At 38.4% G+C, this 26110-nt stretch overlaps 1 protein-coding gene across 1 annotated transcript in view; it reads left to right on the forward strand.

The window, feature by feature from the left end:
* MARK1 (microtubule affinity regulating kinase 1) overlaps nucleotides 1-26110 on the forward strand; it is a 123454-nt gene that overhangs the window by 78372 nt on the left and 18972 nt on the right. The window contains exons 10-13 of the mRNA XM_042780421.1: nucleotides 7582-7681; nucleotides 8720-8832; nucleotides 13473-13626; nucleotides 13938-14131. Of these exons, the coding sequence (XP_042636355.1) occupies nucleotides 7582-7681; nucleotides 8720-8832; nucleotides 13473-13626; nucleotides 13938-14131 (561 nt within the window). The remainder of the gene's footprint in view (nucleotides 1-7581; nucleotides 7682-8719; nucleotides 8833-13472; nucleotides 13627-13937; nucleotides 14132-26110) is intronic.

Consider the following 26110-nt stretch of genomic DNA (forward strand, 5'->3'; position numbering starts at 1 on the left):
GCTCTCCCGGCCTGCTACTCTGTGCTACGCCCGTGCTTACCTTGCTCCCGGAGACCCGGTCCCTCTCGGGAGGGTAACAAGGGAAAGTGTTCAGTGCAGGTCAGTGAGTAAGCACAAGCCCGCCTTGTTTCAGTACTTATGATTAAACATTGTAATCACCAGTAATTACCAATGCATCTAGATTACATGTTTGGTCAATTTCAAGCTGCAGAAGTTGCTACAAATCTTTAATTTCTTCATCTTTGGCATTAGTTGTTGGTGTGTACATTTGAATAATAGTCCTATCAAATGGTTTTCCTTGGAAGCATATGAATATTGTCCTATTACTGACATTTTGTTATTTGAAATGTTCTTTTTGACAATAAATATGATCCCATTCCTCTTCAGTTTGTCATTCTTGGCATAGTAGACCATATGATGTATAGGATATCTATCTTCAAGTGTTCCATTTCATTTTTGACAACTTTCAGTTTTCCTAAATTCATACTTTGTATGTTCTATATTCCAATTATTAATAGATGTTTGCAGCTTCTTCTTCTAATTTTGAGTCATGCCACATCAGTAAATGAAGGTCCTGAAATCTTTACTCCATCGACGTCATTGAAATCAATTGCACTTTAAGGAGGCAGCTCTCCACCAGTTGTGTTTTGAGTGCCTTTCCACCTGAAGGGCTCATCTTCCAGCATTATATCAATGTTCCACTGCTATTCCTAAGATTTTCCATGGTCAGTTTTCACAGAAGTAGATTGCCAGGTCCTAGATCACCAGGTCCTTCTTCCTAGTCTGTCCTCATCTGGAAGCTCTACTCAAACCTGTGTACCATGAATGACCCTACTGGTATTTGAAATACTAATACTAATTAGAATAACCACTAGTCTTCTATATATTCTTCTATATATTTAGTAACGTTAAAAATTGATTAAGAGAATCTTATGTGTCAGCTTCTTCTTTTGTCACACCCTAGATTTAAACTATATGCCTTCCTGTTGCTTCTCGTATGTGACTATGCATTTTATGTTCGTATGTATTTCTTGAAGTCTTATAAGGTAAATGTCTTATTAATCTTTCCTCATGAAAATAAAATTCGTGAAATTAGTCTAACAGTTTATTTGCTTTACTTATTCTTGTTTTTAGGTTTAAATACACAGTTATATAATATTTATATAATATTTTTTGGGGTGTATATATGAATGCAAAGGAGCTCTGGTGGAGGAAGATGAGGCAGTCTACTTTCATAAAGTAGATTTTTCATAAAGATTTACAGCCTTAGAATGTAGTGGAGGTTGCTATGAGTCAGAATTGACTCAATGGCAGTGGATTTGGTTTTTTGGTTATGTATAAATGTCTGTCAGCTCTTCCTGATTACACTAATAATGGGAGGGGACATCTTATACATATTTTAAAAATTAATGTGTTTTATATTATACACTGGTTTTCATTTGTATTTATTGGAATGTTGTTGTGTCTAGATTGTTTTTTATTTTTAAGAAATTGGAAGACTTTTCTGCTTCTCTGGGTATGTTTCTTTTGTTTCTCTGTTCCTTAGCTGTAATAGTTCATATTATCTTTCAGAATAATGTAAAATTTGAGCCTAAAGCAAAGTTTTCACTTAATTCCCTCTTTCTCTCATCTGTGTTCCCTCCAGAAGTACTTAGATTTTTATCACCCTCTTTTTCACTTGCTGCTAAGATAATCTGAAAAATCTTGTTTACATCTTCCCAATACAAATGTCATTGAAACCAAACCAAACTCACTGCCATGGAGTTGGATTCAACTCATAGCGACCACTTCTTGGGTTTCCAAGGCGGTATCACTACGGAAGTAGATTGCCCAACCTTCCTTCCGAGGAGTGGCTAGTGGGTTTGAACTGCCAGCCTTCTGGTTAGCAGTCACATGCCTTAGGCACTACACTGCCAGAACTCCCACATATGTCATTACAGCAAAATATAATAATAATAGTTTTTTTTAAAATGAGAAATTTCTAGGTACAGTTTCAGGAGCATATGGTATACTTGAGAAAGATTGAAACTATTTAAGAACATTTCTTTGCATCTGGCTATCCTAAAGTCTATTTTTAAATAGACTAAATATGTAAAGTATATTATTTTTCTAGTGGTAAGGATTCTTTTCCACCTTTACCTTCCATTCTGAGAAGGAAAATTTTCTTCACATTATTTTTATTCTGTTTTGAAATTCAGCTGTTGTTATGAAATAAACTTTACAAAGTAAATCCTTCTTGGTGGTTGATAGATGTAAGTTTAAAGTAAAGGATCTCTGGTTCTTAATGACAGTGGTAATAAGAAAGGGAACCAAAACTGTGTTCATCCTCAGTAATGCCAGTGGCATTCCTTCATCACGGCCTTTCTGCACTTTCCCTGACTCATCTAATTTGTGCAAGGCCTAGTAAAGGACTATCCTTCTATACATCTTCATATTCTTTCTTTCCTAGTGCTATATCTAAAATACTGTTTATCTTTCTTGTTTAATAAAATATAATAGTTCTTCATTGCTTATCAGAAGGAGCTCTGGTGGCATAATGCCTAAGACATTTGACTGCTAACCAAACTGTTCAAACCCACCAGCCACTCCATGGAAGGAAGAGTAGGCAGACTACTTCCATAAAGATTTACCACCTCAGAAACCTGAAGGGCGTCAGTATGAGTCAGAATCGGCTTGATGGCAGTGAGTTTGGGTTTTGGTATTGCCTGTCAGATCGAGTTTTAATTCATCATATGAAGATACCAACCTTATCTTCTTTTCTTTAATTGCATGTTGTCTATGTTCCATTTCAAAGAAGAGACCTTCTCCACTATACTCTCTTCACATCTATCTACATTGGTTTTTCCACTATCCAAATAGTACTTACATATCAAAAGTCAATTCAAATCCTATTTCCTTATGATTTCTTCCCTGAAAACTTCAGCCCACACCACAGGTTGTTTTTGGACTTTGCTAACATTCGTTGTCAATGGCATAATTTTGGATGGTTAATTTTATAGTGTATTCAATTATTTGTAGGCTTTATGAGTACCTCTTCTTTCCTCAAATAATTGACCTCTTAAGGGTTTGCTGGGAGTTCTGGTAGCATAGTGCCTAAGACATTTAACTGATAACCAGAAGCTGGCGGTTCAAACCCACCAGCCACTGCTCGGAAGGAAGATGGGGCAATCTACTTCCGTAGTGATATTGCCTTGGAAGCCCAAGGAGTGGTCGCTATGAGTCGGGTCTGACTTGACGGCACATAACAACAACAACAACAAGGGTTTGCTACACACACATACACACGCACATTTTATCTTGACACAAATAGATGCAGAATAGATAGAGAATGACCCTCAGATAAACACAATTTGAGGAACATGAGAAAATTTGGTTTATTTTTGCTCATCTTTTCATCTATCAAATCTGCTGTTACTCCTGTATTTTTTTAGCTTTTAGCAACCCTATTCTGCCAGCTACCTGAGTTAAAATCCTCAGCACCCTCTTGGGGTCTATCCTTTCTCTCACAATAAATTTTGTTGTCAGGTACTGCAGATTATATCTCTAAAGGTTTTCTTTCTTCCATTTTAGCTTAGTCCAGTCCCCTGTTCTGTATCTTCTGCATACTTTAACAGCTTTCTAAAGGTATCTTCTTGATGCTAGTCTCTTCTTTGCATTTTATCTTACTCAGGCCTCCTATAGCAGCCTTCTCCTAAAACTCTGCTGTGTTCAAAAACAACAAGCAGTTGTGCTGAGAGATAGTGCAAGGCATAGTCCTTGTCTCAAGGATTTTAAATATAGTGAAGAAGATAGGCCTAGACACAACTAGCTGTTACAAAAAGTAGTGTGAGATAACAGTAGCAGTAGGATATAAACAGTTCCCTGGGAACAGAGGAAGGACAGATGAGTGATTCAGACTCAAGGTTTTACTTATCCTGTCTACAAATATGTATTGAGCATCTGTGGGTTAGGTACTTTTAGTTGCTGGATTTGTAATATCGAATAAATCAGACATGGATTCTTCTTAATTAGTGTCTGTGATGTATTAGTGGAGATGGGTGATCAACAAGTAAACACAAAATAATTATGTAATGACAAGTTGCCTTGTAAGCAGATATCAAGATACCATGAAAGTTAATAGCACTAGTGGACCAGATTTTCTGTGGACTGTACCCCTCTCTTCTCACTTCCCCTTTTTGCAGTCCACAGGCATCTTTTCTGTTCAGGAAACTTACCCATTCATTCCAGTGCATACCCACCTCAGTACCTCCTCACCCCTTTATTAAAGCTTTCTCTCTTCTGTACTGTTAATCTCTCCTCTCTACTGATTCCTTTCCCTCAGCTTTATACATACTTAAATATCTTTTATTGAAGAAAAAAAAAAAAGCATTCTTCAACCCTACAGTCCTTCCAATACTGCCTTCTCACTCCTCCCTTTCCAGCCAAATACCTTGACAATCATCTCTACTAAGTTACCAATTCTTCGCCTTCTTATTTCTCTGCACACTTAACTTCTGGCTCCCGTCCCCACCACTCCACTGCAGCTGTCCTCAGTAAAGTCATTTCATCTTTATTGCTAAGCCAATGGGTAAAATTTTTAGGTGTTTGGCAATATTTGACAGGAAACCACTTCCTCCCCTTTGAAAAACTCTTACCTTGTCTTCCATGTTGTACAGTCTAGGTTTTTCTGTGTTACTTCCTTTTTGGGTTACTTTTCTTTCTAACCCTTCAAAGCTGGCATTCTTTGAGGCTCTAACCTGGGACCTCTCCTATTCTCACTCCATTCATTCTTCCTAGAGAGTCCCACCCACTCTCATATCTTCTGTCCTCATTGATATAGGCTGCTGGTAACCATATCTCAATCCCTAGCCCAGATTTCTCCTAACCTTCAGAATAAGGTATCAAAGGGTTTACTGAGCATGCCTATTTAGATATCCTGTAGTACTTCAAACTCAACTTATCAAAAACTGAGCTCTGTCTTTCCCTATCCAGTCTTACTTCTCTTTGTGATTTTGGTATCTTGGTGAATGGTACCAACCTCTATTCAGTTGTTGAAACTAGAAGCCTGGGCTTTTCCAGTCTCTGCCCTCTTTTCACCTCCTCCCATATCCAGTCAACAAATTGTATTCATTTTCAACTGCCACATGTTGAAAATGTCTTTTCCCATTGTCACTATCACTGCTTTAATTCAATTCAATCATTACCTCTCAGATTCCAGCGAAAGCCTCTGGATTTATCTGCCTTCAATCTTGAGCTCCTCCAATCTACTCTTCACACGCTATCCAGAGATATTTTTCATAATCACAGCCTTCAAAGATGAATTGCTGTTGTTGTTATGTGCCGTCGAGTTGGACCCGACTCATAGCGACCCCTCCTTGGGTTTCCGAGGCAGTATCACTACGGAAGTAGACTGCCCCATCTTCCTTTTGAGGAGTGGCTAGTGGGTTTGAACCGCCAGCCTCCTGATTAGCAGTCAAGTGCCTTAGGCACTACGCTACAAGATGAATTAGTATGATATGAAGAAATGTCGTGATTGGTCCCTAGTAGTTTTCCAGCTTCCTCTTGCTCCTCTGGCTGTCTTACACCGTGTTCTCCAGTCCAACTAAAAACTACAGGGTCCCCAAGCATACCCTAATATTCCTGCTCCCTCTGCTCATGTTCCTTGCCTCCCTCCCTGTTCCTCTTTGCTTAGTCAACCCTTGGTTACTCTTCTTAAATCTAACCTTTCACTTACTTAGGTTTCCACTACATACAAATCTTGTTCCAGTCATCATCATTTTCAAACTCATAACATTGTAACCTTAAATTCGTAAGCATTACTACACACTCCATTTAGGTTAATTTGAAGAAGCAAAATCAATCTGGTCTTGGGTTTGTATTAATTTTACATTTGTTGTTTTTCTTCTTTGCTCAATCTTGTTAACCAAAATACAACAAACATCCAAAGCTCTTGTTTTAAATTAATGTTTATAGGTAGTAATAAAAAGGGAATTGAATTCCTTTGTTTGTATATGGGATGTATGTGGGATGGAGTTATTTTATATATGTTTAAAGGCTTTTATTTTTTGTTGAACATTAGCTGAGCTACTACCTCAGTATTAGCCTAAGTCACTATATTTGTGCATCCAGAAATTCTTAGAAGAGAATAAGGAAGTGTATCAGGGAGGAGGTCGGCTGGATTAGAGCATGACTTGTACTGCTTAGCTGTCCCTAAAGTTAATTATATTTTCTGATGATTTTTATGTATTCACCTTCTATCATAGGAAATTTTGCTAGCCAGTAAGATTTTACTGCTGCAAATACTGGACTCTGTACTGGCCTAAGCTTCTGCCAAACATATCTTTGATGGGGGTGAGATGAGGGATAGGAAAGACCTTAATATTTTGGGGAAATCATATAGCAGCTTTTTCTTTTTCTTTTCTTCATCCTCCCCAACACTTTTCCCACATTGGTGAGTAATTACTAAGGACTTAATGGTTATATTTTCTTAATATTGTTATATTTTCTTTTTATGGAATCTCCTTGAATTTAAATTAGTTAGATAATGTACTTATTAAATCACATTTGCTTAAAGCTTGTAAGATACAAAGTTATTTGCAATCTTTTTAAGAACTAAATACATGTATAATCATATTTGTAAGCATATAACAAAAATATGCATCACATGATTAATACATTTGGAAAAATCTTCCCGGCCACAATAGCAGTGTTCTTATAGATCCTACCTTTTTAGAGATCTACTCTGGAGTTCTTGTCTTTTAGTAAATGACATTGAGTAAATATTGGAAATGAGGGGCCTCATAAAGATCTATACATGGAAAACTGTTTTTCTAATTAGTAGAATATTGGAGAATTAAGTTTCAGGATGGAGAAATACATAGAATCTGGAGAAAGAGAACTGATAATATCAGCACCTAGCATGTATTTAAAAGGAAAACCTAGAATTCCATAATTTAAAGAAAGTTAGCCGTCTTCCTAAATTAATACAGAATTATTCAAACATGTTTCTGTTTAAACATTAAAAGTTCAGATTCTCTATCATAAACATAATTTTATCCTTACATCCTAAGATCCCCTGGCTCCCAGTTCTCTGATTTTCTGACCATGAGTGTATTAAAGTTCCCTACTAGATTGCCTTTTAGCATCCTCAGAACTGACTGTTCTACAGCCTCAGCTTGAATCTGTCTCTGATAAATTCATATCACCCTGTTTTCACCTTGAATCCTACCTCTCCTAGCCCTAGCTTAAATTTTCACAACCTCCCCCAATATTCTCTGAGCCACTTTACTAACAGACTAGTCCTGATTTCCATTTCCCATGTTCTCATTTCCTAATATTTCAATAAATGATGATTTTTTTTAAAAATGAGGCTTTTATTTGGTGAGTGTATGGAATAATAATAGGAGTTGTCGTAAGATCCCTAAGTGTGTACAGCATCTCTTATTGGCCTTCTACTCAAACTGAAAACAGTAACTTCAGTTTGAAAATATTACATGATTTCTTGTTGAGTGAGCCAAAAAATTTCACGTTCCCTCAACTAGAGCTAAAATAAGTGGTTGAATGTTCTGATTGACCAAACATAATGTAGAGTTTATTTCCTAGCAAATAATGAAAGATCGATGGATGAATGTTGGTCATGAAGAAGAAGAACTAAAGCCATATACTGAGCCTGAACCAGATTTCAATGACACAAAAAGAATAGGTAAGTATTTAAACATTATGAGTGCTACTGTTCCTTGGCTACAAGTAACAGTCCTTTAGTCTATCAAAATAGCGTTTAGAACTATAAATAGGAAATGAGTTTTATTTGAAAGATACTTGCATTGCCATTTTTTCCTGAGTATGCATTAAACATTCAAAATTCTTTTTAAAATTTGTTCTCATGTATATAACTGTCTAATTCAGTTGTTGTCAACAATGATATGAAAAATAGAACACTGTGGAGAGACCGTCTACTTTCCTCTCAGTGATCCCTCACAGGGGGAGACAACTGATAACAGACACCAGCAAAGGAACATTTATTTTAATCAAAAATTTAGAAGCACCAAGTTAAAAGTGAGGAACACTTGGTCCTTCCCTTTCGATTTCCACCCTCTTAAGAGAACAGGGTCCATCTTCCCAGCCCAGCTCGTTCTGCAGTTGCCCCTGTCCAGCCAGTTCTCTGCTTCCAGTTCCTTCGCATTTGTCTACCCCTTCCCCAAACCAAAAGAAACTCACAACTCTGTGTTCTTGTCTAGTTTGAGGGCAGAGTGGGAGAGGAGGGGCCTTTTAGGGTGTTATAAACCTGGTCAGAAGAAAAACTGTGGAATTTAAGCCTTTCAAAGAAGAATCAACTTGCCTGCAGATCAAAAGCAGAAATTAATAGAGGAGAAAAGCCATTCCATGAGTAGTTGAAGGTGCGTTGTGAGAGAGATTTTGCGTGTGTCACAGATAAACATATATGACTAGACAAAGAAGTCAGCTCAGGAACGTGCCAGGCAATGAAAATGGAATAGTTCCATGAGTAATGAATACATGATGCAGATAATCTCTGCATGAAAAGTTGTGAACATACAGTATCTGTGACTGTGCAGTACCTGTATGTTAATAATCTAGAAGTTTTTAATAATTAAAATTGTATTCTCAGGATTTCGTTTTCATAGCTAATGTTGACATATATGCCCATTTTTGTTGCCTTGTTTACTGAAATAAAACCTATTTTCAGAAGAATTTGTGTTGTATTTGTTTGTTTTATTTCTAGACATCATGGTTACCATGGGTTTTGCAAGAGATGAGATAAATGATGCCTTAATAAATCAAAAATATGATGAAGTTATGGCTACTTATATTCTTCTAGGTAGAAAACCACCTGAAGTAAGTTTTTCTTCTTTTTAAATTAATGTAAATTTCTTATTGCACTGAGTGACAGCTAAGTATAAGATACAATGTTAACAAATATATTCTGTCTTTGTAGTATTAAGAATAACATAAAAGCCTTAACATTCTTTTTTATTGGAATTCAAAAATCAAGATGCTAAATTATGAATTGATTTAATTTTTGGGGTACCAAAAGAGATTATATCACAAGATATTTAAATTACTGATAATCACATTTATTTTATTATGAAAGACCTGTTGCCTTGCATAGCTGTACGGGTTGCCATTCACGTTCTAGTCTTGGAGAATGTGTCCTGAGGAGTTATGTAGTACACAGCCTGTGCATCCAAATGAAACAGCCTGCCAAAGGTAAATATAGTTACTCTGTGTGCACAGAAAAGACAGTGACTGAAATAAGGCAGTATTTACAATAAAATGTTTGTCTAAAACGATTAATAAAGGTAGGAACCCAGGAAGACGTTATTTGGTAGTATTTTACCTTATAGAGTATCAGGTGGTATAGATAATCTGACTTGGAATTCTTGAGGCTAAGAGAAATCTGTGCTAAGGATCTGTAATAAACCAGTTGTCATCGAATCGATTCTGACTTGTGACAACCCCATGTGTCGGAAAAGAACTGTGCTGCGCAGGATTTTCAGTGGCTGATATTTGAGAAGCAGATCTCCAGGCCTTTCTCCTGAGGCGCCCCTGGGTGGACTCAAAACAGCCAGCGTTTCAGTTAGCAGCCAGGTGTTAAGTGTTTGCATAGCCCAGGACTCCAAGGTCCTATAATGAGGATCTATTACAAGGATTTTGGAAATAACTATATACAGTGTTTGAACCATTATAGCAGATGACCGTCTGGGGAAGCAAATATATTGGGTTCAAGAACAGAGCCCAGAGCCATTGACAGTTAGTTGTCGATTAGATATCTATGGAGATATTTTATAGGCTAGGCTGACATTATTTATAATTAAATAGTAATTATTAGTGAAGCAGTACATTGAGCTGACATTTGAGTTTCTGGGCGGTGCAAATGGTTAACATACTTATCTGCTAACCTAAAAGTTGGAGGTTTGAGTCCACCCAGATGCACCTCGAACAAAAGCCCTAGTGACCTACTTCCAAAAACTTCACTACGGGAAACCCTATGGAGCGTATTTTACTCTGACACTGCAAGAAGGTTGTGGAGGCAGCATCCTCCTCTGACCTCCTCTAACTTCATGATGGGTAAGGGAATCACCAATAGCAGCCCAAGGCTGATTATTTAAAGACAAGACATGCTGCCCCCCTCCAACCTTTTTACCAATTCTGATAAACCAACCCTCCCAATGCACTCACTACTTCTCTGCTGGGTTCAGTAATACATTGCAGTGACCCCACCAAATTCACAGACAGTACTTAGGATTATGGAATTTAATAGGGAGCTAACAAGTTAGAATTTAGGTTTAGGAATGCTTAGGATATAACCATCAGGACAGTCTCCTCTTTGGTATGCCCACAGGCACACCTTTTTGACCCTTGGCCTTTGACCTGCTCTGGCAGGTGTTACAAGGCTCTTTCAGCTCTACCTATAGGTGCATCTACGTGCACCCCACTCCCCCAGCAAACCTCCTGTGGGAGAGCACTCAGCTTTCTTGCTCCATAGGCTGGCAAGACCACTGCTCTGTCTCATGCCTCTTGGTTCCACTGCCTCCATTGTCTCTATCATTTGTCTCTGCCAGTCATTTCTCTGCCAGGGAGGTGCAGCACAGAGATCTTGGGTCCAAGGATGCGCTTCACTCCACTTCCAGCTCTTCTCTCATGGTGGCAGTGAGATTCCCCCCTTCTGTGTCTAGGAGGGCTCATGTCAAGCTTAGTAGAATGACAGAGCTAACCAGTTCCCAGTTAGGGTTTCATACAGCTTATTTCCGTAGTCCCACCCTCACAAGGGTGCCATGTACCTTATTTACATTACTAACAAGTGATCCAGTCCCCTTGGTGGGCCACAAACACCTTACATTTCTTTAGTTCTACCCAGTAATCTGGTGGGAGTCACAAAAACTGGCTAAGAGAGCCATGCTAAGTAATTCGCTGCATCATAAACACACATGGGCATGTCATGAATCATAATCTTACCAGTGGCAACTGGTTTGGTTTTACTGTGTACTAGAAATGAGGCTAAGGACTATGAGAAGAAAATGAGAAAATCTCTGCCTTCAAGGAGCCCTCAGTCTGGAAGGGAGAAAGGCACCCAACTATATGGTGCAGTTTGATACATGGTCTGATGAGGGGATTGCACAGGGTACTATGAGAGCTGAGTAAGGGATCACGTACAACAAACCATGGTCAAGGGAAGGGTAGGCCTGAATGACAGGTGACAGGTTGAATAGTACCTGGTGACATCCTAGAAATGAGAGATAAGAGACCATCCATTTTCTAATGTCAGTGATTGGTTGTGTAAGGGGCATTTGCCAAGATAGGAAAGGAGTAGATTTCAGTGGGAACATGGCACATTCAGTTTGGGATGATTGAATGTGAGGTTCCTGTTGGATAAAGCTGTCCTGTAGACCTTTGGATATAAAGATCTAGGTTTGAAAGATACAAAAAAGATGTAAAAGATAGAGATTTGAATAGAATTAAGATTTGGCAGCCGCCATCACAGAGCAGGAGCTCTGGTAGCATAGTGGCTAAGGCACTTGACTGTTAACCAGAAGGCTGGCGGTTGAAACCCACCAGCCACTCCTCGGAAGGAAGGTTGGGCAATCCTACTTCCGTAGTGATAACTGCCTCGGAAACCCAAGGAGGGGTCGCTATGAGTCGGGGCCAACTCAACAGCACATAACAACAACAACAACATCACAGAGCACATTATAATGTGGCAGGAACTGGTCTAAGGACTTTACATGTATTGATTCATTTAACCTTCTTAGTGCTCCCATGAGGAAGGTACCAGTATGATAGTACAGGGAGGAATCTTCAATGGAGACACTAATTGCCCGAGAAATGATGTCAGAGAAGCCAATTCAAGAGAATTTTAAGAAGTGGGAAATAGTACACATGGTTATTTCTAAAGGAAACACTAATTTTACAAGGATATAGTCCAGCCCATGCATGTACAATAATGAAATTTGAATTGTATTAAATATAAACTAGTGAGGCCTTATGTTGTTGTTGTTAGGTGCTGTTGAGTTGGTGCCAACTTATAGTGACCCTCATAGTGTTCTTTATAATATAGTTAGGAGCCTGAACTTTAGAACCTGGTTGACTTGGTTTGAACCCTCTACCCCACCTTGGTGCAGCCACTAACTACGCCACTTCAGCATTTATGTAACTTGGCTGTACCTCAATTTCCATATCTAAAAAATGAGGATAATAATAATTCTGACCTGGCACAATTATCTTTGAGAGGATTAAATGAATGAATACTTATAAACTCTTTAGAACAATACTTGGCACATTACTGTGTGCTCTGGGTTCGCTATTACTGTTGTCAACATTAGATTAGGTTGTTGTTAATAAGTACCATCGAGTCAATTCCGACTCATAGTGATCCTGTGTACCAGAGGACCACCAGTCGTCTCTCAGTTTGTTGTACTGTGGTGGTATGCATCTTTCTGTGCTGCTGGGCCTATGCCACTGGTGTTTCAAATACCAGCAGTGTCACCCATAGTGGACAGGTTTCAGTGGAGCTCCCAGACTAAGACAGACTGGGAAGAAGAACGGGGCTATCCACTTCTGAAAAAATTGACTGAGGAAAACCTTATTATCAACATTCCTCTGCCATATAGCTTTAGTATCAATTGTGTATGAATTTCTAAGGAGCTCTATTGGTTAAACTCTCAGCTGTTAACCAAAAGGTCAGCAGTTTGACCCCACCAGCTGCTCCATGGGGAGAAGGTATGGCACTTTCTTCCATAAAGATTACAGCCTTAGAAACCGTAGGGAGCACTTCTCTGTGCTGTAGGATCACTATGAATTGAATTGACTCTGTGGCAGTGAGTTCATGAATTTAAATTTTCCATTTGAATTTAATGGATGCTAATGTTTCTGTCAAAAGTTTGCTGGCAACAAACTACTTTTGGATCATATATGAGAGGAATGATGTATCAGCCCCCATTCTATCACACTTAATTCTAAGTTAATGTAGTTTCCTAATCAGAGCCAATAAACCAAAGTTTGTTTCATAAATGGTCTGAAAAAAACGAGTATATGTCATTAGAAGTTTAAAATTTTAGATTTTATCCCATACCTGAGAGTGAACCCCAATGTGCCACCATTCCTTAACCTCAGTTTTCCATCTATAAAGTGCTTGTTAATATACTAGAGGTTTTTAATATGATTTAGCAAAGTAACATATGTAAAGAACTTAGCCTGGTGCCTAGTATATAATAATCATTCAATAATTAGTAGCTATCATTTGATATTTTGACTAAGCATCCAGTGCCATATGTACAAGATAACATGGAAGAATGCAATATCCAGTTCCCTCCATTCCTGCTTGCCAACTTGAAGTTTGTATCCAAAACTATGTAACTTTTTAGTTTTGATTTTTACTTGTATAGCTTTAAATAGACAAGAAAATCAAGAGTGCATGTTGTTTATATAAATAATTTTTGTTTTGTTTTGTTTTTAAATCCTGGTGGTCTGTCTTACAGTTTGAAGGAGGTGAATCTTTATCCAGTGGGAACATATGTCAGCGGTCACGGCCCAGTAGCGACTTAAACAACAGCACTCTTCAGTCCCCTGCTCACCTGAAGGTCCAGCGGAGCATATCAGCAAATCAGAAGCAACGGCGTTTCAGTGATCATGGTGGGGACACATTCAAATACGTGAATAATGGACTAGTTCTTCCCAAACTTGAATTTTTTAAGCACTGTAGATTCCCATTGCTATGTGCATGTGTATTTGTGCCTCATCCTAGCTATCCCAGATTTATATTGTTGAACTATGAATGTAAACACTGTTTACAGGAACTGACTTAATTTTAATAATCAAACAGTGTACACTTAGTACAGAGAGCAAAATATGCAAATAAAGATATTTTTAATAGAGTGATTGTTCATGAGAAGAAAATACATCAGCTGTTTTTCAGCTAATTGTGCTATTTTTTTTTATTACAGCGGGCCCATCCATTCCTCCTGCTGTGTCATATACCAAAAGGCCACAGGCTAACAGTGTGGAAAGTGAACAGAAAGAGGAATGGGACAAAGATGTGGCTCGTAAACTTGGCAGCACAACAGTTGGATCAAAAAGTGAGATGACTACAAGCCCTCTTGTAGGGCCAGAAAGAAAAAAATCTTCAACTGTTCCAAGTGTGAGTAATGATTCTGTTATATTCCAGTTTGCTGTTAGAATGTGTTGTAAAATCTTTGGAAATACTTCTTTTATTTATTAAGATGTTTTAGAATTTTAAAGTCAAGCATATACATTTAAAGATCATGGAAAAGGAGCCAACCTTATAAATGCATTTTTTGAAAAAATAATAATTATGTTTTCATTGGAGTTTTACACAGCAGTTTAGGTTTCCATTCAGTAATTTCTGCATAGGTTGTTCAGTGACATTGGTTATATTCTTTGCAGTGTGTGGACATTTCTGTTCTGGTTATTCCATTTCATAAGTGCAATTTAGGAACGAAGGATAAAATATGATTTCTAAAACTAATACTTAAACTCACGATGAAATGCTACGTCGTTTTTTTTGTTTCTTATACTTAATATTGTATTGGTGCATTTATTTATTTATTTATTATTTTGAAAGTTTGTTTTACATTCAACATTATGTGTACATTTAGTTTCACTCCCCATTTACCATGCCCAACCCTAACCCAGTCTCCTCCCCTCCCTGCCCAGTAACTCCCCCACCCCCCTGTGCCCCTCATATTTATACACTCCTGTTTGTCCTGCATTTCCTCAATGTGAATGTTGCCCCTTTGGTGCCCTGTGATCTATTGTTCTAAGGGATGTATTACCATATACCATGTGGGTACATCATCCTGGGTTGAGTGGTCTACACGTACATCTTGTTAACTATTGGGCTGAGAGCCAGCCCCTGGGAGTGTTTTATTCCAGGTGCAGAATGTATTCCAGGGCCATAGTGTTGGGGGAATCTCATCAGACTCCATCTGATCAGTAATTCTGGTCATTACTGAGTTTTTAGATTTTGTTCCACATTTTCCCTCCCACTCTATCCAGGATCTCCAGATTTGACCCTTTCCTGAGTGGCTGGCATTGGTAGCCAGGCACTGTCTAGTTCTGGCCTTGAGGACCATTGTGTCCTAGGGCTGATTGCTTCCAAATGCCCTTGTTTTTTTTGCACCTTCTTCACTTCCCATGCTAGGAGTGTCTTAGATGGCCGCTTGAAAGCTTTTAAGACCCCAGTCGCTACTCACCAATGTAGGATGTGGAACAAGGCTTTTATGTATTTTGTTATGCCAATTGAGTCTGGTGTCCCCTGGTACTATGGTCCTGAGACAGTAGATCTGTTGGATCTCTCTCCCATAGTGTCTGGGTGTCTGTGAGGGATTACTCTGTGTCTGTCTTCTATTGTTTCTGTTAGGACTGCAGGTATTTTGTATCACTGGTGTCTGTGCAAGATTAGCCTCCGCTGAATCTATGTTTGGTCTAGAGTATACTCCTGTTCATTGAGTCCCCTCTGATCATCTCAGGTGTTTATGTGTTTATCTGTAGCCAGGTGTTTGGTGTTAATGATAATGCCATATTATGGACACATTGGTTGGTATCAGCATCTGTCATCTATCTCTTATGTGCACAATTCGGTGTCCTCCCATTTCCTAGCGTTATCTTAGTAGTCACAGACTCTTTCCATATATCCCTCCCCTTACTCTGGTAGTAATGCCTAAGGCACTTGACTGCTAACCAGAAGGCTGGCGGTTCAAACCCACCAGCCACTCCTCGGAAGGAAGATGGGGCAATCTACTTCCATAGTAATACTGCCTCGGAAACCCAAGGAGGGGTCGCTATGAGTCGGGTCCGACTCGACGGCACATAACAACAACAACAATCCATGTCAGTGTGTGGGCTCCAACTAGCCCGAAATTAATCCCTCCCCTTCCCTCCTTATCCCTCCCCATCCTGGTAACCTACAAAGTGAGTTCCCTTTTGCAAGCAAACCCTTGTCTTTTTACAGTAATGGTCTCATACAGTACTTGTCTTTCTGCAATTGACTTACTTCACTCAGCATGATGTCCTCCAGGTTCATCCACGTTGTGAGATGATTCGCATATCCCTCATTGTTCTTTAATGTAGCATAGTATTCCATTGTGTGCATATACCATAATTCGGTTATCCACTCATCTGCTGATGGGCATTTAGGTTGTTTACATCTCATTGCTATAGTGAATTGTGCTGCGATGAACATAGCTGTACATATGTCTGTTCGTGCACTCTCTCTCACCTCTTTAGGATATATTCCTAGTAATGGAATTGCTGGGTCAAATGGTATTCCTGTTTTCAGTTTTTTAAGGAAACGCCATACCATTTGCCACAATGGTTGTACCATTTTACAATCTCACCAGCAGTGCACAAGAATTCTGATCTCTCTGCAGCCTCGCCAGCATTTGTTATTTTCTGACCTGTTGAACTTTGCTATTATTTCTGGGGTGAGATGATATCTCATTGTTGTTTTGATTTGCATCTCTCTAATGACTAATGATCACAAGCAATTTTTCATGTGTTTGTTGGCCTCCTGTATATCTTCTTTGGTGAAGTGTCTGTTCAAGTCTTTTGCCCATTTGTGAATTGGGTTATTTGTCTTTTTGGTGTTGAGGTGTTGAAGTTTTCTGTAGATTTTGGAGATAAGTCCTTTATCAGATATGTCATAGGAAAATATTTTCTCCCAATCTGTAGGTTCTCTTACTCTTTTGAAGAAGTCTTTCAGTGCGCATAAGAATTTAATTTTTAAAAGGTCCCAGTCATCTAGCTTCTCTTCTGTCTCCTGCACATTCTGGGTTATGGTTGATAGTCTATTTATGCCATAAATTAGGGCTCCTAGATTTGCCCCTATTTTATCTTTGATGAATTTTATAGTTAGTCTTTGATCCAGCTTGAGTTTGTTTTTGTGTATGGGATGAGGTATGGGTGTTGTTTCATTTTTCTGCAGGTGGATATCCAGTTTTGCCAGCACCATTTGTTAAAGAGGCTGCTCTTCCCCCATTTAATGGGTTTTGGACCTTTGTCAAAAATCAGTTGTCCATAGATGGGTGGGTCTGTATCTGGACTTTGGAATCTGTTCCATTGGTCTATCTGTCTATCATTGTACCAATACCATGCTGTTTTGACTACAGTGGCTGTATAGTAGTTCTTAAGATCCAGGAGTGTGAGACCTCCCATTTGTTCTTTTTCAGAAGTGTTCTGCTTATCTGAGATCTCTTTCCTTTCCGTATGAAGTTACTAATTGGTTTTTCCATGTCCTTAAAAAAATTTGTTGGAATCTGGATCGGGATTGCATTAAATGTGTAGATTGCTTTAGGTAGTATTGACATTTTTACAATATTCTGTCTATCTATTCATGAACAAGGTAGGTTCTTCCATTTATGTAGTGTCCTGTTGTCTCTTGTAGCAGTGTTTTATAGTTTTCCTTGTATATAGGTCTTTTATGTCTCTGGTAAGGTTTATTCTTAGATATTTTATCTCTTTAGTAGCTATTGTAAATGGTATTGTTTCCCTTATTTCTTTATCAGAGGACTCTTTGTTGGTGTAGAGGAATCCAACTGATTTTTGTATGTTGACCTTGTATCCTAACACTTTGCTGAACATCTCTATTAGTTCCCGTAGTTTTTTTATTGAGTCCCTTGGATCATATCATCCACAAACAGAGATAGTTTTAGTTCTTCCTTGCCAATTTGTATACCTTTTATTTCTCTTTCTTGCTTTATTGGCCTGGCCAGGACTTCCAAAACAATGTTAAATGGAAATGTTGATAGACAGCATGCCTCTCTGGTTCTGGTTCATAAGGAGAACATAATAATGTTGGTCGTTGGCTTTGCATATATGCCCTTTATTATGTTGAGGAATTTCCCTTCTATCCCTATTTTGCTGAGTGTTCTGAACAGGAATGGATGTTGGATTTCATCAAATGCTTTTTCTGCATCAATTGATATAATCATGTTTTTTTTTTCTTTTGTTTTCTTTATATGGTGGATTACATTCATGGTTTTTCTGATGTTGAACCATCCTTGTAAACCTGGTATGAATCCCTTTTGGTCAGGGTATATTAATTTTTTGATATGTTGTTGGATTCTGTTGGCCAGGATTTTGTTAAAGATTTTTGCATCTGTGTTCATGAGGGATATTGGTCTGTAGTTTTCCTTTTTAGTGGTGTCTTTCCCTGGTTTTGATATTAGTGTTACACTTGCTTCATAAAATGAGTTTGGGAGTATTCTGTCTTTTTCTATGTTCTGGAATATCTTGAGTAGCATAGGTGTCAACGCTTCTCTGAATATTTGGTAAAATTCTCCAGTGAATCACCAGGGCCAGGACTTCTCTTTGTGGGAAGTTTTTTTTTATGACCTGTTTAATTTCTTCTTTTGTTATAGATCTGTTCGAGAATTCTATCTCTGAGTGGAATAGTTTAGGTAGGTCTTGTGATTCTAGAAACTTGTCCATCTCTTCTAGGTTTTCAAATCTTTTGGATTTGAGTATTTCATAATATTCTGTCAGTATCTTTTTTATTTCAGTTGGTTTTGTTGTGATGACACCCTTTTTGTTTACAATTCTTGTGATTTGGATCTTCTCTTTCTTTTCTTTTGTTAGATCTGCTAATAGTTTATCAATTTTGTTAATCTTTTTGAAGAACTAGCTTTTTGTTTTGTTGATTTTCTTTTTTGTTTTCTGTTTCATTTATTTCTGCTCTGATCTTTATTATTTCCTTACTTCTAGAAACCGTAGGATTCTTTTGTTGTTCTATTTCTAGTTGTTGGAGTTGATGAGTTAGAGTGTTGATTTTGTTTCTTTCCTCTTTTTTGATGTATGCATTTATTGCTATAAACTGTCCTCTGAGTACTGCTTTTGCTGTGTCCCATAGGTTTTGGTATGATGTGTCTTCATTCTCATTTGTTTCTCGGAATTTTTTTTGTTTCAATTTTTATCTGTTCTGTAGCCCAGTAGTTTTTAAGTAGAGAGTTGTTCAGCTTCCATGTGTTTGATGCGTTTTCCTTTCTCTTCCTATTATTAATTTCTAGTTTTATGGCATTGTGGTCCAAGAAGATGCTTTGTAATATTTCAGTGTTTTTAAATTTATTGAGGCTTGTTTTATGTCCTAACATATGGTCTATTCTGGAGAAGGATCCATGTGCACTGGAAAAGAATATGAATTGTTCTTTTGTTAGGTGGAATGCTCTCTATATATATCTATGAGGTCAAGTTGGTTGATTGTATTGTTGAGTTCTTTTTTATCTTTGTTAAGTTTTTTCTAGTTGACCTGTCTCTCTTTGAGAATGGTGTGTTAAAGTCTCCTTCCACTATTCTAGAGTTGTCTGTTGTTCCTTTTCATTCAGTAAGTATTTGCTTCACATATTTTGGAGCACTTTCATTGGTGCATAAATATTTATTTTCGTAAAGTCTTTTTGTCAGTTGACCCTTTCAGCATCATATAATGTCCTTCTTTGTTTCTTAGGATGTTTTTTACCTTGATGTCTGTTTTATCAGAAATTAATATTTCCACTCCTGCCCTTTTTTGGTTACCATTGGTTTGGTATATTTTTTTCCATCCCTTAACTCTTAATTTGTTCTTACCTTTGTGTCTAAGGTGAGTCTCTTGTAGGCAGCATATCGATGGGTCTTCTTTTCTTATGTAATCTTCCACTCTTTTTCTTTTGATAGGTGCATTTAGTCCATTCACATTTAGTGTAATTAGTCATAGATATGAATTGATTGCTGTCATTCTATTGTGTTTTTTTGTTGTGTTGTTTGTTTCCTTGGTCCATATACTTTTCTGTGCTGAGTTTGATTTGTTACCAAATGCTTTATTCCTTTTCTTCTTTATTGTTGGTTTTGTGCTTATTAAACCCATATGTTTTCCTTCCTTCTGGATTTGCTTAGGGGGATTGTTAATTTTGTCTGTGGTTACCTTGGAGTACACTCTTGTCTCTACCTTTTTAGAACAGTGCATGCTGTGAAGACATTGTCCTGCCTTCCTCTCCATTTGAAAGTTTGTACCTAGAAATTTTATTCCTTCTAATAGATTAGTTGCTGTTGTTGTGTGCTGTTTGACTTCCTTGGTTTTTAGTGTATATTGTTTTATGGTCTAATTTTGATTTTCTATTTCTGATATGGTTTTAGTGTTGATGCCACATATCCTGATTTTGTTGATCTCTGATATAGGTTCTCTGTTGGAAGGACTTCCTTGAGCATTTCTTGTAGGATTGGTCTGTTATTCACAAAATCCCTTACTTTCTGTTTGTCTGGGAATGCCTTGATTTTGCCCTCATATTTGGTGGATAATGGCTGGATATAGGATTCTTGGTTGGAAGTTCTTTTCCTTCAGTATATTATATATGCTGTCCCATTGCCTTCTTGCCTGCATGGTTTCTGCTGAGTAATAGGAGCTCAGCCTAACTTTTTGATTATTATAAGTAATATTACTTTTGTCCCTGGCAGCTCTCAAAATTTTTTCTTTGTCTTTGGTTTTGGAGAGTTTGACTATGATATGCCTCAGTGTTTTTCTCTTGGGATCTGTCTTATGTGGGGTTCTGTGAATTTCTTGGACAAATAAATATCTTTTCTTCCTTCATGATAAGGGAGAAGTTTTCTGTTAGTAGGTCTTCCACAATTTTCTCAGTGGTTTTTTTTTTGCTTCTTCTTGTTCTGGAATTCCAATGAGTCGTATGTTGTTCCTTTTCAGGTTGTCCTGTATAACTCTTAGGTTCTCTTCATTTGTCTTAAGTCTTTGTTCTGATTTTTCTTCATACAGGCTGGTGTCCAGGGATTTGTCTTCTAGTTGGGATATGTGTTCTTCAGCTAGTTCTATCCTGCTCTTTTGTGCTTCTACTGTGTTGTGTAATTTTGTAATTTCGGTATTCATCTTCTGGATTTCTAACTGCTGCTTTTGTATGAGTTCTGATTGTGCATTAATCTTATTCTTTTGTTCTTGAATGATTTTCCTGAGTTCTTCCAAGGAATTGTCTGTGTTCTCCTTGCTTCTTTTTGGGGTTTCCTTAGGCTCTTGTAAAGCTCTATAAACGTATCTTCTAAATTCCTTCGCAGATAATTCTATTGCCTTCTCTTCCTCCATGTTTAATGAGACCTTTGTTTGTGGTTTTGCTTCTAATGCCTTGTCCTGTTTTTTTGTTTGATTTGAGGTTTCCTGTTGTTTCCTAGACATTTTGAGGTTGTCTTTAACTGTTGGTTACGTGTTGATTTGTTTTGTCTTGGTTTTATGATTTAATATTTTGAAAAGGTACATGCTGGTGTATTTTATTTTTTTGGTTATTAATTCAGGTATGCTGGGTTGCTCTGCCGTTTTCTTTGTAATGATGTAATCGCTATGTGGAATGTGGATATAGGTCTCTATCATAAAGACAGAGGTATTATGGTAGCTGAATGTGATTTCTTCTGTGGGATGAGTGAGGGTATTGGCGGAGAAGGTGAGAGCGGAAGAGAGAAAGAAGGAAAGCTCCACATTGCTAGGGGTGGTTTCTGGGGCTTTGAGCAGGCTGGCAATGATGACGTTGTACTGTTATTCGCAGATCAAGTTCAGCAAAGACTTCAGTTGTGAGGGGGTTGCCACTTCCCTCCAGGCTCAGACACACGCAGAAACCCCGCTCCCACAGCCCCTCGATGCCAAAAAGCCAACCCAAGACAACTGCCCAGCTCTGTGATCCGCGACAGGAGTTCCTCTCTGGGCCTGCCCACTTGCAGTGCGGGCCCACACCACAATCCGCCATGGGAGTTCCTCTCTGGGATCACCCACTTGCGGCACCAGAGATCTCTCTACTCAGATTTCAGTGGCACTGGAGTCAGGGAAAAAGTCTGCTCATACCCACTGGTCCTGAGAATACTGACAAAGTCAAGTGCAGGCCCCTCAGTGCCAAAAAGCTGGTCCTAGCCCATTTAGTGATCCGCTGTGGGGGCTCCTCCCTGGGTCCACCCTCTTGCAGCACCAGTGGACTCTCTCCACGGGTTTCAGCGGTGCTAGAAGTGCCTGTTTGAACCCAGCCAACCTAAGTTACTGATAAAAGCAGGTGCTAAAGGTAGATCCTTGGGGTGCTCGCTGGTATGCTGATGTGTGTGTGTCTTCTTCCTTAACCCAGTGAGGTCTCAGATGGCCTTTCTCACCTGCTAGTCGGCTTTCATCATGGTAGATCTGCTGTTCTTGTTATTTTTTTGCCCCTGTCCCTTTCTACTTTCTAATCCTACTCCTGAGTCTGATGCACTCTGACCCAGTGAGCTGTTCAGAGCACTAGAATCCCTAATTCAAACTGCTGTACCTAGTTTTTCAGGCACTAAGATGCTGGAGGGAATTAGCATGGTGAGTACTGACTAGACTCCATTTTGAATCCTGTATTGGTACATTTAATATTAAATTTGAAAATATTCTATTAAATAACAGATTCTGTTAATAATTAATTTCTAAGATTAACTCACATTTTTACTTAAAACAGAAAACTGTAGAAATTATAGAATGGAAGCTAGAAGCTAGTTTAAGGCACACTCCTATAAGGCATGGACCCTAAAAGTCTGCATTTCTAATAAGCTCCCAGGTAAAAAGCTGTTATATCAAGGTCTAGGTCTGTAAACTTAGGCAGGTATAATTAGCATGGTCCCTTTTGCCTAGGTGTTGGCACAGCCAAAGGAACAGACTTCTGAGAGAAGAGAAGAAAAAAAAGATATTTGTGTGTAGGTTATGAGCAACACTATTGGGGAAATAAAATTAAGTTGGGGGCTATAGGATGGTAAACAAAGAAATACAGATGGGCCGTTGTTTACAGATAATCTCCAGCTTATGGGAATATGTAATTGTATTACATTGTTAAAGCATTAGCCTGCTAACCAAAAGATTGGCAGGGTGAACTCACCAGCTCTTCCTTGGGAGACAGATGAGACAGTCTGCTTCTGTAAAGATTTTTAGCCTTGTAAACCCTATGGGGCAATTCTGCTCTGTGCTGTAGGGTCACTGTGAGTTGGAATCAAGTCAATGGCAATAGATTTGGTTTTTTGGGTACATACATCTATGAATAAACAGTAATTATGTTATCTTTAAACCATTATAGAGTCTTTCAAGATCAGAGCATCCAGATCAACCACAGTATTTTTAATAGCTACACATTTAAAAGCTGCACATTTCATGCATGCATTCCTCTAACTTATAGCACCAACTCTGGTGTGTTTTAGTTATTCCCTTGGCTGTATGTGCATCCCTGGAATATACACGTTTGCATTTTTAATAAATATTGCCACGGTAATTTTGTAAATAATTGTGGTAATTTAGAGACTATTTCTGCACAAGCTCATCAGCAAGTGGATATTACCAGTCTTTAAGATCTTTGCCAATGGTGAGGGGCAAAAAAAAAGTATCCTTTTGGTTTTTAATTTGCATTTCTCTCACTACTATTGACATTGACCATGTGGCCCACAAAGCCTAAAATGTTTACTATCTGGCTCTTACAGAAAAAGTTTGTGGACCCCCACTTTAAAGCTAAAGTTCACAGTATTAATACCTTTCTTTTGAGGTATGTTTTCCCAAGTAGAAGGAACTTGGAATATTTATAATCCAAACTGTAATAATTGTAAAATATTTACTGTTGGTACAAATACAGTTTTTTACTAATGACTATTATTGGTCAGTAAAATGAAAGATAAGGAAAACATCTAATCCATTCCAGTGGAACAGGGATGGCAGCCTAACCTGCTCACCAGGATATAGCTCCTTATTTTCTGATGAAAAAAGAAATAGTACTTAAAATGTGCATAGGTAATACAGTAGGTGATAGTTTTATGTTTTTTAATGTTTTTTTAACCAGTAGTAAAAGCTTTTACTTATAAGTCTTTTAACAGATTATTTAACATTAATTAGTTTAATATATTGTCTTAAGGTTAATAATATCTAAATTGTATGACTAAAAATTTGTAGATAGCAGTGAGAAGGGTACTGAGTTAGGTAGTTAAATAGATTAATGATTAGTGAAATTTGTCAGCTAATTATCTGAATCATCTATTTTATTGTTCATTGCCCACAATTATTAGAGACTATAAATTTTAAGAATAGTTTGTAGTGGTAACCATGCACTGTTTAGGGCTTCTGGTCTCAAGGAAGATGAGGCTATGGTGTGTGGCTTATTAGGGCTGTAGGCTACTTTCTTCTCTGAATTTTTTATTTCCTTTTTTTTCTTTTTTCCCAATGAGTAGAGACCAATAATTGTATGTTAGATGACTGCTTACAAGCTTTTTCTTTTTCTTTTTTTTTTTAAATTGTAATTTGGGTGAAAGTTTACAGAGGAAATTCACTTTCCGTATAGCAGTTCATATACACTGTGTCTCATGACGTTGACTACAATTTACCCCAGTACAACAGTTCCCCTCCCACTTCCTCACGATAGTTACCTCTTCTTTGTGTCCATCTCTCCATGCACTCCTGCCCCCTGAGCTGTCTCCCTGTGCATAAAAGCCCCTTCTTTCTCCCATGATTATACTCTCCAAGTAGTGTATCTACCTTGGGTAAATGCTCAACTCATATGCCTGCCTGTCTTTTGTTTGTTTGGAAATCACAGTGTGGGTTCAATTCCAGACCTGAAGGGAAGCTAGGTGCCATAGTCTCAGTGGTTCCACCAGGCTCTATTGGACCAGCAAACCTGGTCCTCCCACCCCCACCCCCTTTTTTTTTCTCCAAATGATTTTGAGTTTTGTTCCACATTGTTCTCCCTCTCTATCCAGGCTCTCCTACGTAGATCCCCCTCCAAGTGGTTGACAGTGGTAGCTGGGCACCACCTAGTTCTTCTGGTCTCATAGTTATATAGGCTGAGGATCACATGGTGTACAAGTCACTTGGGCTAATTGTTTCCATGAATCTTTGGTTTTCTTCATTCTTCTTTGCTCTGGACGAGGAGCGACCCATCGTTGCATCTAGATGGCTGCTTGCAAGCTTTTACGATCTCAGTCGCTACTCACCAAAGTGGGGGTGTAACAGTGTTTTGTGTATTATGTTATGCCAATTGAGCTTGATGTCCCTTGCAGCTATGGTCCCAGGCCCACAGGTTCAACTACTTGCTCCCTCTGGGTAGCTGGCTGTGACTTGTCAGCTCTACTATACCCCTGAGAATTCTTACAGAACATGCAAATACACTTGTAGAACCATTGTCTGCCAACCCTGTACATGGTGTTGGGTACACTGCCCCCTGTATGTTGTTGTTGTTATGTGCCGTCGAGTCAGACCCGACTCATAGCGACCCCACCTTGGGTTTCCGAGGCAGTATCACTACGGAAGTAGATCGCCCCATCTCCCTTCCGAGGAGTGGCTGGTGGGTTTGAACCACCAGCCTTCTGGTTAACAGTCAAGTGCCTTAGCCACTATGCTACTATTTGCCACATTGGGATGTAGAACATAAATTTTATGAACAGTATTATGCCCCTTAACTAAGTTGTCTCACAAAACTATGATTGTGGGCCTTCAAATCCAGAAAACAAATCTCACAAGGTGTTTGGTTATGTCTAAGGAGTATCTGTAACTGTGTCTCATTTGAGGTTTATTTTATATATGGATATCCATGCATGTGCACACATACCTATATGAATGTATGCCTGTTGTTGATACACTGTGCACATATATGTATCCACATATGCTTACACATACACATATATGCCTTTGTACATTTTTGTGTAACCACATAGATATTTTGTTGTTGTTGTTGCACAATTATATTTGTCATATCCTTTACCAAAAATATACTTTTCTCTTGTGCACTTCTTAAGGACACCATTTACCTTGGTCAGGCTGTGTACACTTCACCTACATTCAATGCTACTTTTCACATCACCAAAAATAACAAGTGTCTGATCACCAAAAATAATAACTAGCTCGAGAATGCTTCTCCCCCTTGCTCCCCACAAATCCCTGGTAACTACCAGTGCACGTTGTTCTCTGCATATATATCTATTCTTGTCTTCTTAGAAAGTGCAGTCATATACTATTTGTCCTTTTGTGACTGACTTAACTTCACTCGGGAGCTCTGGTAGCATAGTGGCTGACACACTTGACTGCTAACCAGAAGGCTGGCGGTTCAAACCCACCAGCCACTCCTCAGAAGGAAGATGGGGCAATCTACTTCCGTAGTGATACTGC

Source organism: Orycteropus afer, unplaced genomic scaffold (assembly GCF_000298275.1).
Source record: "Orycteropus afer afer isolate SDZICR_OR568_19922 unplaced genomic scaffold, OryAfe1.0 scaffold00039, whole genome shotgun sequence".
NCBI lineage: Eukaryota > Metazoa > Chordata > Mammalia > Tubulidentata > Orycteropodidae > Orycteropus > Orycteropus afer.